The sequence below is a fragment of the Lutra lutra genome, chromosome 6 (genome assembly GCF_902655055.1).
Source record: "Lutra lutra chromosome 6, mLutLut1.2, whole genome shotgun sequence".
Classification (NCBI taxonomy): domain Eukaryota; kingdom Metazoa; phylum Chordata; class Mammalia; order Carnivora; family Mustelidae; genus Lutra; species Lutra lutra.
In genome coordinates, this window is record NC_062283.1 from 100,785,626 (window position 1) to 100,798,231 (window position 12,606).

The 12,606-nt window shown below is 38.5% G+C and overlaps 1 protein-coding gene across 2 annotated transcripts in view; it reads right to left on the reverse strand.

The window, feature by feature from the left end:
• Positions 1-12,606, reverse strand: part of IMPG1 (interphotoreceptor matrix proteoglycan 1) — a 126,909-nt gene that overhangs the window by 94,713 nt on the left and 19,590 nt on the right. Inside the window, exon 2 of one of the 2 annotated variants that reach the window (XM_047735255.1) lies at positions 7,804-8,037. The exons of the other annotated variant lie outside the window; for it this stretch is intronic. Coding sequence (XP_047591211.1) covers positions 7,804-8,037 — 234 coding nt within the window. The remainder of the gene's footprint in view (positions 1-7,803; positions 8,038-12,606) is intronic. 2 annotated transcript variants of the gene reach the window in all.

Here is a 12,606-nt window from a genome sequence, read left to right on the forward strand (position 1 = left end):
ATGCACTATGGAGTATTTGATGGTAACTACTGTGTAGCTATGGTAGATTCTATTAGATGCATACGAATGTTCTAATTTTTGTTTCATTTTCAATAACAATATCTACAACTCACCAGAAGTTGCCTCTTATCTGATTATTTAAACTTTTTCTAAAGATTTTATTTATTTATTTGTCAGAGAGAGAGAGGGAGAGAGAGCAAGCACAGGCAGACAGAATGGCAGGCAGAGGCAGAGGGAGAAGCAGGCTCCCTGATGAGCAAGGAGCCCGATGTGGGACTCGATCCCAGGATGCTGGGATCATGACCTGAGCCGAAGGCAGCTGCTTAACCAACTGAGCCACCCAGGCGTCCCTGATTATTTAAACTTAAGACGAAAAACTTCAGATGTTAACTGAAAAGCATGCAAAGGGGTACATAATTTAAAAATTATTTTAGAGTATTAAGTGAGGGTAAAAAGTAAGATGACATCTGTCATAAGCAATTATAATAGGTTGATTTTTACCTCAGGAGAAATGGGGAGCGATTGGAGGCTTTGGGGGCAGAAGCTGACATCATCTGACTTTCTAGAGAAACTCTGCCTGCATGCTGAGAGAAGGGATTGGGGGAAGGAACAAAGGGAAAGAAGACCAGTTTGGAGATTCTTACTCCTATGCTTTATAGTCCCTCACTCCCATTTTTGTATGTCTGGATTTTTCTTAACTTTTTGTTTTAAGAGGCAAAGAGAATTCCAGATCAATTAAAGCTCAGGTTAATTTACCAGCAGCCACCTCACCAGAAGCCACAAAGCCAGGAGTGGGTGCAGTTCCCTCCACCTCAAATATGCCATCAAGTTTTCCACACCTGGGAAAGTAATACAGGTCAGCACACCTGGAGAGCATGTGAATAGCTTCACCAGGAGAACACACTTTTGTGAATGTTAGCTTCCTCCTGTCAGGCAAGGATCAGAGAGTTGTAATGCCTTTTCCAGTACCAACAACCATGCAGTCTTTGATCTTCATTTCTACTCATGGGTCTACATACAATGCAAGAAAGAAACAACTCTTGAGTATCTTGAGACTTGCCCAGATCTTTTTTTTTCTTTCTTATTAATTATTTTTATTAACATATAATGTATTATTTGCCCCAGGGGTACAGGTCTGTGAATCATCAGGCTTACACACTTCACAGCACTCACCATATCACATACCTTCCCCAATGTCCATAACCCAACCACCCTCTCCACATCCTCCCTTCCCCAAGCAACTCTCAGTTTGTTTTGTAAGATTAAGAGAGACTTGCCCAAATCTTAAGAGTTGCATGTCCAGCCTAAGCAAATCAGTTGCCCTTGCTATCTTTCTCATCTACTTACTCCATACTCTCTGTTGGGGTGTTATTATGACTTGTCTCTCCCCAATGCACCTGCTAATTTAGTTCAAATCACATTTAAGCGCCAGAGATACATCATTTATATGTACATAAAATCAAGTAGCACTGCCTTTGAGGTCTTAGTGTTGGCGACTTTCACTGATAATATCTGTGTGTGAAACATCTGGGAGAACATAATATGATAATCCTTCTATTTACCAGTTCAACGTACCCTCAGGCATGTTGCTTTTGGTCTCAGGTTAAGTCTTCCTTTTATTTCAGTCCAATTTAAGGCTTGTTTTGTGCCTACATCTTCCTAGCTCTGCTCCTTTCTCTGCTGCCCTTTTCCTATTTCAGAGACACAGAACACCCTCACCCCCATTAAAATCTCTTTTTCGCAAAGGCTCTGAGAGAACTTTCTCCCTAAAGCACAAATGTCTGAAGCTGCTTAAAGAATTATTTTCCAGGGAGGAGAGATTACAGCCAATGCCACATAAATACAAACAATTATAAGAGAATATTATGAAAAATTATTTGCCAAAAAATTGGGCAATCTGGAAGAAATAGATAAATTCCTAGAAACATACAAATTACCCCAAACAGGAAGAAATAGAAAACTTGAAGAGATGAATAACCAGCAAGGAAACTGAATCAGTAATAAAAAAATCTCTCAACGAAAGTCCAGGACCAGAGTCTTCCCAGGGGAATTCTACCAAACATTTAAGGAAGAATTAATACCTATTCTCAAACTGTTTCCAAAAAAAAAAAAAAAAAAAATAGAAATGAAAGTAAACTTCTAAACTCACTCTACAAGGCCAGCATTATCTTGATTCCAAACCCAGACAAAGACCATACTAAAAAAGAGAACTATAGGCCAATATCACTGATGAACACGGATTAAAATATTCTCAGAATTGAGCAAATTGCATCCAACAGTACATTAAAAGAATCATTCAACATAATCAGTGGGATTTATTCCTGGGCTGCAAAGGTGGTTCAATATTCACAAATCAATCAATGAGATAAACCACATTAATAAAAGAAAGTATAAGAACCGTATGATCCTCTCAACAGATGCAGAAAAAGCATTTGATGAAGTATAACAACCATTCTTAATAAAAACCCTGAGCAAAGCAGGGATAGAGGAAACATACCTCAACATCATAAAGGCTGTATACGAAAGACCCACAGGTAATATCATTCTTAAGCAGGAAAAACTGAAAGCTTTTCCTCTACAGTCAGGAACAAGATAGGGATGTTCACTATTATCATTACCATTACTGAAGTCCTAGCCTTAGCAATCAGACAATAAAAGGAAATAAAAGGCATCCAAATAGGCAAGGAAAGAGTCACACTTTCACTATTTGCAGATGACATGATACTCTATGTAGAAAACTCAGAAGACTCTACCAAATAATTGCTAGAACTGATATATGAATTCAGTAAAGTCACAGGATACAAGATCAACATACAGAAATCTGTAGTATTTCTATACACCAATAATGAAGCAGTAGAAAGAGAAAGCAAGGAAATGATTCCATATAATTGCACTGAACCTCATAAGATATCTAAGAATAAACCTAAACAAAGAGGTAAAAGATCTGTCCTCTGAAATCTATAAAATGCTAATGAAAGAAATTGAAGATGACACAAAGAAATGGAAACACATTCCATGCTCATGTATTAGAATAACAAAGATTGTTAAAATGTCTATACTACCCAAGCAATCTTCACATTTAGTGCAATCCCTATCAAAATACCAACAGCATTTTTCATAGAGCTAGAACGAACAATCCTAAAATTTCTATGGAACTAGAGAAGACCCTGAATAGCCATAGCAATCTGACAAAGAAAAACAAAGATGGAGGTATCACAATTCTGGACTTCAAGTTATATTACAAAGCTGTAGTGATCAAGACAGTATGGTACTGGTTCAAAAACAGACACATATATCAGTGGAACAGAATAAAAAACCCCAAAAATAAACCCACAACTCTATGATCAATCTTCAATGAAGCAGGAAAGAATATCCAATGGAAAAAGGACAATCTCTTCAACAAATGCTGCAGGGAATACTGGACAGCAACATGTAAAAGGATGAAACTGAACCACTTTCTTACATCATACACAAAATAAATTAATAAATTAAATTAAATAAAATAATAAAATAAAATAATAATAAATAAAATAAATTAATAAATTAAAAATTGGTGAAAGATCTAAATGTGAGACAGGAAGCGATCAAAATCCTAGAGAACAAAGGCAGTAACCTCTTTGACAATGGCCAGAGCAACTTCTTAGTAGATGCGTCTCCTGAGGCAAGGCAAACAAAAGCATAAAATGAACTATTGGGACTTAATCAACCATGTCAGAATGGCTGAAATGAACAACATAGGAAACAACAGATGCTGGTGAGGATGTGGAGTAAGTGGAACCCTCTTGCACTGTTGGTGGGAAGGCAAATTCATACAGCCATTCTGGAAAACGGTATGGAGGTTCCTCAAAAAGTTAAAAATAGAATTACCCTATGAGCCATAATTGCAGTACTAGATATTTACCCAAAGGATATAAAAACACAGATTTGAAGGGGCACATGCACCCTGATGTTTATAACAGCATTATCAACAATAGCCAAACTATGGAGAGAGCCCAAATTTCCACTGACTGATGAATGGATGAAGAAGATATGGTGTGTACATATATATACATATATGTGTGTATGTATACACACACACACACACACACACACACCACACTGGGATATTACTCAGTCATCAAAAAGAATGAAATCTTGCCATTTGTAAGGATATTGATGGAGGTAGAGTATAATATGCAAAGTAAGTCAGTCAGAGAAAGCCAAAACCATATCATTTCACTCATATGTGGAATTTAAGAAGTGAAACACATGAACATGGCAGGGGAAAGAGAGAGGCAAACTATAAGACAGACTCTTAACTGTAAAGAATGAACTGAGGGTTGCTGGAGGGAGGTTTTAAGGGGATGGATTAAATGGGTGATGGGTATTAAGGAGGGCACTTGTGTTGAGCACTGGGTATTATATGTAAGTGATGAAACACTGCATTCTACTCCTGAAACTAATACTACACTACATGTTAACCAACTGGAATTTAACTAAAAAAAAAAAAAAAAAAAAAAAAAGAAGAAGAAGAAAAGAAAAAAAAGGAACTATTTCCCTGGGGCATTGTTATTTATAGGGATTAAAGTGCGAAAAATGAAACAGGGACCAGTAGTTTTTCTTTAGACTTTCTGAGGGGGCAGGTTGTTTTGGTGACTGCTCTGATGTCATTTTTCTTTCCTATTAGCTTAGCACAAAGCAGGAAGTGTAGAAATTGTCTGCTTGGGAGAACAGGGGCACCAGCCCATGTCCCACCAGGAGAGTTCCCCCATCCTTACCAAGAGGGCATCAAAAGAACCCTTGAAAGTTGAAGTATCAAAGGATCTCAGGTCTTAGAGGAGTCTGAAAACCTCTGAAAGCTGGGTTTTTCTAACCTTTTAACTTTCCTGTTATCTAACTTACACCACCATCCTTCCCTAAATCTACTGGGAGAGATTTCTGCATAGATTCTAGGGAAATCCTAAACCTTGCCTCTTCAGTCTTCCCACTGTTGCTGGCCAATGTCTGAAATCTGACCACAGAGTCTTAATCTTTTGGCTGAAAGCTATACTGTAGGCTCTTTGGTAATGTGGGAAGAACCCCAGGGAACATGCATCCTGGAGGCCAGGCATGCCCTGGGATAATCACTCACATTTGTAAGGATTAGGTTAGACCAATGGTATGTAAAAATGTCTGCCACCAGGTTGGGTACGCATTAGATGGAGAGATAACACACTGGAGTAGGAGTCAGAATGCTGTGTTCTAACCCTGCTCTGCCAACTGACTGAGCATGTTACCTCATTTTTAAAATTTCCATTGTGGGGTTGTTGGCTAGATGTTCTCTAGACCAGTGCTTCTAGAACTTTAGAGTGCAAATGGATTACCTGGGGATCTTATTCAAATACAGATTCTGGAAGTAGATGTGATGGGGTCAAAGTAAGATCGCATTTCGAACAAGCAGCCAAATCCTGGTGATGCTGCTGGTCTATGGACAACACACAGAGAAGCAAGAAGTAGGATGCCCTCTATCTTAAACTTTCTCTAAGGCATATATTAATTTGAAAGAAAGATGTAGCTTTTGATATTGAGTTTGGGACAGAGGTGGAGGGAGAAAGAAGAAGAAGGAAGAAGAATAGGAAGAGGAAGAGAGTGAGGGAAAGAGAGGGAGGGAGATAGAGAGGAATGGGAACTTGAAGGGAGTTTGCCTAGGGAGGAGAACAGGGTTCCCCTGGGAAGCAACCAGAAACAAACTTGCCTGTCTTGAATTTGTGTTTTGGGATGAGTATGTTTATGAGTCTACCATGAAGCTCAGATCATTTTCATTTGTGTTGCTTTAAGCATTAGAAAAAGAAATATCTCAATATTCCATTTGATTTGATGAATGTGGAAGTTTTCTTTCCTAAGTTTGAAAGATGTCAAAAGATAATTTTGTAAAAGCAGCAACAAAAACAAGAAGTGTGTTACTCTGTCAAAGGAGCACCACTTTGTAGCTGGGTCTTATTTCTTGTTTCTTTGTGAACCAATTTGTTAGACTTAAGAAAACCATGCTGATGAATAGTAAAATTTCATATCACCCAGGGCAAGCCATAAAGATAATGGACTGTTGTTGCTGTGGGGATAAAAACAGTGGTTTGTTTCATCCAGGAAAGCAAGAATGAAAAAGGTAAACCTAATCAAGAATAAAGAATAAAATTCAGGGTTAAAAATTTGGTTGCAGCAATAAACAGTCTATTTCATAAATACCTGCGATGAATCCTATTTGTGAGTGTCATAAAGCATTAGAAGTTATATGAAAATAGCAGTCGTGCTCATATTCTACGTGATGCATATGCTACATATTTCACTTCCATTCATGAACAAATAACATGAAATTTACCAGTGTCATTATCTGATCAATGTGTAGGCACATTCAAAATGAATAATTTACACATTTATTGTCTTTTCTTTGCATTCCCAATGGCCTCTTTGCCTCCTGTATCCATCAATAAGCATTTACTCAGAAACTGCTATGCAGAGGTGCCATGCTAGGACCTCAGAATAATAATAAAGTGTGCTTCATTTTCTATAATTAGAGTTCTCCTTCTGACTGTGATCCAGCACTTGTCATTTGTCTGTGGGTGTGGCTTCTGTGAGAAAGCAAATGTCTCTTCCACATAAAATGAGACATATGAGGAACATAAGGCTTGGTATTTTTGAGACTGTTACGTATGCCTCCAAAACCCAGCAAAAACTCCTCAGACTAACTTAACCTTTGTATATTTTATAGATGGAGATACTCAAGAACTTTGTAGAATGTTGGTATCATGAAAGAGGTTCTCTGCTGTTGTAATTTGCAATACATCACAGGCTAGAACTGAACCAGCACATTATAGGTAATGGGCTTAAAATAATAGAGCAGAGCAGGTTGTGTTTTTTGGATTGGAAAAAATTATCTCCTGTGATGAAGGTGGACCTCAGCAAACCCCTCAACTTTCAGGTGTAAGATGAATTGAATTTAGGCTTCAGCTAGCTAAGATATTTTGTGTTATTTGGAGCAACCTGGGGGATTTAATAGTATCTACTAAAGATTGTATTTTGTTTTGTTTCCATTTAAAGAAGAAGTCATGGCGACTTTTTCATCTGTAGTGAGTGAATGACAAGGATATCCGCTGATAGCTGTGGTGTGATTGAACTCCATAATGATTTCTGAGAAAGCCACAAGAATCCCGTTATGCTGACTTGGGGTGAAAACTGCACTGTAACTCTGCTGGAAATTACAGTAATTGTGTTGTAAATTCTGTTAACAACCCCTGCATTATATCTTGGTAACCACTGTTAATTTGTGACTCCTCTGCACTTGGGTGTGCCACCAGGTTTCCAAACTTCAGACCTTTTTGCTGGATCAGCAATAAACAACTTAAACTTAACAAGAAGGGAGTGAGGATCTGGACTGTAATGTTGCTTTTGAAAAATGAAATCTTAAGTCATAAATCAACTTGCTCAGATTCCTGACATTGTAATCATTCTGTGCTTCTCACTTCATAATAATAACATTAAAATTCAATATTGGGCTTTGGCAAAAATAAAACAAAGAGATAATACTCAGATGCTAAGACTTTCTGATGACTTGTTAAATGCCTTAATGGTTCTATGTTGCATAGGACATTATTGTAAATGTAAAGCAGGTATCTACCGTAGTTTTGAATGTTTACTATTCATTACTCTCAGATTAGTTGACTGATCTTTATAACCCTTGTGACTAAATAAGAGATTTGGGAAATTTGGGGCTAAAGACAACGTATGGATGAGTGAAAGGGAAAAGATAAAAAGAAAGAGAGGCTAAACAGTTTCCATCTCTTTCCTTACCTCTCAATCTATAATAAGCTTGAAGACTGGCTAAAATCTGTTTCATGGATTCCTGTGGACAGACTTTAACCCCAGTTGGGAAAAATGTTGACCTTTTTGTTCGATGCTTGGCCAAATCGAATATTCGTTTCATGGTTGACACTTTGAACATTTTTGCAGTACTTTCGGTTGTTTCGATTCTTGGGGCATTGTCTATGTCTTTAGTTTCAGAATGGTATATTTTAATGGAGAGATCTGTAAAAGAAAGATTGATTTCCTGGTGAATATATACATTGATATATGTGAAACATAGGATAAATGAATGAAATAAACTAAAAGTTATAATCCTCTGATTTATTCAAGTTCTACTTTCGTTCAACTGCCAAATTTCAGTGACGAGGCATTTTTAGAAATAAGGGAATAGCATAATGAGCTGATCAAGTGCATTTTTTTTTAAACCAACATCTCAAATCATCTTGCCTTTAGGAACTGCCAATATTGAAACCATTTCCCACACATCTCTAAAAATCACTCCCCACTTAGCACTCAAGCCTCCCAAGAGATGCCTCTTTTGATAGACATTATAATTCAAGTGGGGAATGATAGCACATTGTGGTACCCAGAGGTACACTCTGGATGAGGAAGTGGAGTGCTTCTAGAAGCCTGGGGGGGAAATGCAACAAAACAATCTTCCTACCTATTAGAGGCAGCCCTAGGATTTCTGTATGGTGGGGCTTAGAGGGCAACACAGTGAAAGTGGGTTGGGGCAAGAACATGTGTTAGAGTTGACTTTACAGAGTGAGCAGGATATTTTATGGGGGGAGGTAAAAGGAAAAATTAAGGGGCCTATGAAGAGATCAGGTTGGCAGAAGATTTCACTCCCTGAGCCATTTCATCCTGCTGGCATTGCTGTGTCAGTTAGGGTTAGGTCTAGGCTTCATTTTTAACTCTCTGGACCTTTCATAACAGTAACTTACATTCACTGAATACTTTCTTACTTTGAATTTCTCTCACATGTGTTATATTATTTCACAAAAGCTCTGCTATATTGATGAAACTGACATGATTTTTCTCAATTTATCCCATGGTAGGGTATACTGAGGCTGGGAGGTGTCAGAGTCTGTTAACAGTGGTCAGATCTCAATTCCTCCTGTCCTGTTTCACCTCTTTCCATTTATCTGTCTTCCATTTAAGGAAGGAATGACTGAGGAACAGTTGGGACTGTTCACTATGGCCCCTTGAGATCCTAAGCTTGTGGCTTACTGAGACTTAGATTCCCACTCTGCTAAAGAAAGAAGGGCCTCAAACTCTAATCTTCTGGCACAGACAAGGGAATCAAGCAGAAATCCAAGAAGGGTAGCTGCAGAGCAACTCAAGTCTTGCCACTAAGCATAAAAGTCCCTCCTTCTTTAGAGACGGTGGACCAAGTCCTGAGGGAATACATATTCTCTGGCATTTTGAGGAGTCTTAGAGGTCTCTGTCAATCTCGGACAGTGATAAATTCTTAGGACTCTCCAGGAAGAAAGGGAGCGTATGGATTACTTTGCTCATCCAGCTACACATCAAACCAATAAATCATAATCTCTGAGTGGAATGCATCATCAGCAACTTTGGAAGGTCCCTAGGTGATTCTATATACATGCAGGCTTGGGAAACCGCTATTTTATGGATCTGTAAGGGCATTTCAGGTGAAGAGTCAAGACAACCCATTTCAAAATGGCTTAAACAAAAAGGAAGTTATTGCTTAGAAAGGAAAGCTAACAGTAAGGAATGCCTGGGGAAAACGGAGCTCTAACTCTGCCTTTCTGCCATTCTCCTTTCCTTTTTCAGTCCCCTCATGTGGTGACTTTATCTGTAGGCTGGCTTCCACCAAATTAAACTTGCTTACCCTTGTTCATTTTGAAAAACAACCTTTCCCTAAAGGCTGACTTATGCCTTATGTCTGGACCAACACCAGTTGCCAAGGGATACACCAATGCCACTGGTTTGAGCTGAATGATCACAGAGCAGGGGACTGGAATTACCCTGCGTGGCTCATTCTAACTGTGGAGGTGGCCAATTTTCCCTGAGTTAGGCTGGCTGCATGGCAGACTGGAAGATGCTCATTGAACACTGGCAAGTGCAAGAAAAGGATAGGAGCTGAGTGTACAGCCATTAGTGCCCACTACAGGTAGTAAAATGGGAATTCTAGCTTAGGAATGTTCATTTTTAGTAAACTTTCAAGCACTCACAAGTTTCATTGTAAGCCACAGAGAAGTTTTTGTAATTAAATTTCAAATACCACTAAGAATGGAAGAAAAAATGTGCATCATTAGATAATTCTAGGCCTAGCCAGTATAGTAAGCACAGACCATACTTTGGAAAACTGTGCTACCCATACATTCTGCACTTTTCTTCTCACAGTGCCTATCACAATGCTGGTCCTGCTCTCCACTTTGTCACCCCCCACAAAGCTCTGCCCTTCGAGGTTGGTTCTAGTCTTACTTTTTTATGTTATGCTCTAGTAGAACTCTCTGAATGACTTGCTTTGGGAATAGTATTTACTCCCCTTCCCCCCCGCCCCCCCGGCTCTGGGAAGAGTGCCCCGGTCCTGGCATTGTTCCTACTTGGATTCTTCTGGATCTTAACACTTTACTCATATCCAGGCTTTCTCACATAGATCTACTTGTTCTGGGCCTTTGGACTTCATTCTGTTAGGATAGGAATAGAAGGTGGTGAGAAAAATTACAGATTTGCTCTGTGTCCCAGAGTCCTGTGAGCTCTGACCTGTTCCCTTTTCCTTACCAGGGTCAATCTTCCCTATTCTCCACATATCCTGTACACATAACTGGTGGTGAACAATGAGGGTGAATTAGGATGAAGTGAGACTTGGTTTGCTTGGGATATCCTGGTTTATTGCAGCTATCCCTTCATTCTCACATGTATCCCTGTTTGGAAAATGAATTATATGGTCCCTGAATTTTAAATATCTCCTTGCTAAGGGAGATCTGTGACAAATTTTCTACAAGTGGTTGTCTGCCTCATAAAGGAAGCACCTCATTCCATTTTTAAAATCTCTACCTAGTAATTCTTTCTTTGAGATGAAAGTTATCTTCTAGTAGCTTCCACCCATTAGTCCTATTTTTGCTCTCTGGAATACCAAAGGCCAAGTTCACAGTTCCTCCTATTTCCCCTATGTTAAACATTTCTCTACTTTAGGTTAACCATCTTCCATCTTTCTCTGGTGTCTTTTTTCAGATGAGTATCTGACACCTCAGCTTGTGTTCCTCTAAATTACATAGAGACAACTACAGGGGATTGCCTGTGATGATACTAATCACTTATGGATCAAAATCTTCTGCCTGCATCTTGACCCCAAGTCATCACTAGAAAAGAAGTAGGCAAAGTCTCTGAGAACAGGGACTAAGGGTTACCTGGGTCCAAAAATATTTATAGAACTAGCCACACTTAGACTTACAAAGTCTATCTTTCCCAAGGATTTCCAATCAAATAAACCCCAAATTTAAAGAACTGAAACATGGAATGCTACAGATTCCAAAGAGGTAAAAAGAGCTGACACTTATTGGAGCTAATGGAAGCAAGCTTTGGCAAAACAATTAGATCACATTAGATGTTGTCCTCTGTCCTGCCTAAATAGTAATGTCGAAATTGAACTGAACTTTGATTCTCTGGATGTATTTTCATGTGTTTGATATTTTTACTTTATATAAGTATTTAGAAAGACTAGGTAAAAGTTTGATGAGAATGAATTGATAGTTGAATGACCTGCTATAAAAAAGGAGCATACTTAATAGAAGATTAGAAAATCTTTTGAGGCAGAAAATATTTGACAAAACATGAGTCTAACCTCTATGATGATGAATTGGCTGCCATCAACAGCTGTTTCTGGGTGAAGTTCAAAGTTACAAAGAGAGAGAAGGGCAAAGTGATTTCAGAAAAAACAAACAAAAAAACCCTCTATTTTTTCCAGAGTACAAGAATATTAGAAAATTTAGTTAATTATAATATGTATTTGGACAAAAATAAATGTAATCGTACTATATCATATTGTGGATTAATCACCAGGAAAACAATCTTAAGCCAATAGTTTTGGGAAATAGTCCTATCATTGAATGAGGAAAAGAGAAAAATGGAAATTAATACATTTGCCTATTTAGAACTTCTAAATATAGGCAAGAGACAGTTAATATTCATTGCTTACTTTCTAAATTTAATTTAAATATGTTCATTATTTGTGAAAGAAAAATGTAGTAGCAACAGAAATCGTATGTTGCTCAACTAGTCAAAATGTTTTAATAGCACTTGTGGGGCACAGGACCTTGGCTCTGTGACTCACCAGCTGCACAAGTTGGAAGCACTTGACCTGACTGTGCCTCAGTTTCCTCCTATAAAATGGTGAATGACAGTGCCTCTCTTACAGGGTTTCTGTGACCTTAGTAAAGGAGTTACCACTTGGGCAGCACTTAAACACTGTTGCACACAGGGTAAGCGCTCAGTAAAAACTCCTTTATCCAACTGTCCATGCAGGCCACTTCCTGGTATCTCTTTTCCTTCTTTCCATGCTCTTTCACGACCCTTCTCAGTCCTCAGACAAGACTATGCACGTCCCCAAAGTCTTCCTGTGCTTCCATGCTTTAATGCTCTTCTCATGTTTGTCTGTGCCTTCATATTAGAGGGCTGCTCTTTTTCTTCTTCCTTCATGGTTCAGTTTCTAAGCTTTCTTTCCTTCCTACTAAGCTTTCTTAGACCCCACACTCAGAATTCATTCATTGCTCCCTTGCATTGCTTTAGTGTGGCTCAGATCTCTACTGATTTACCGATTCA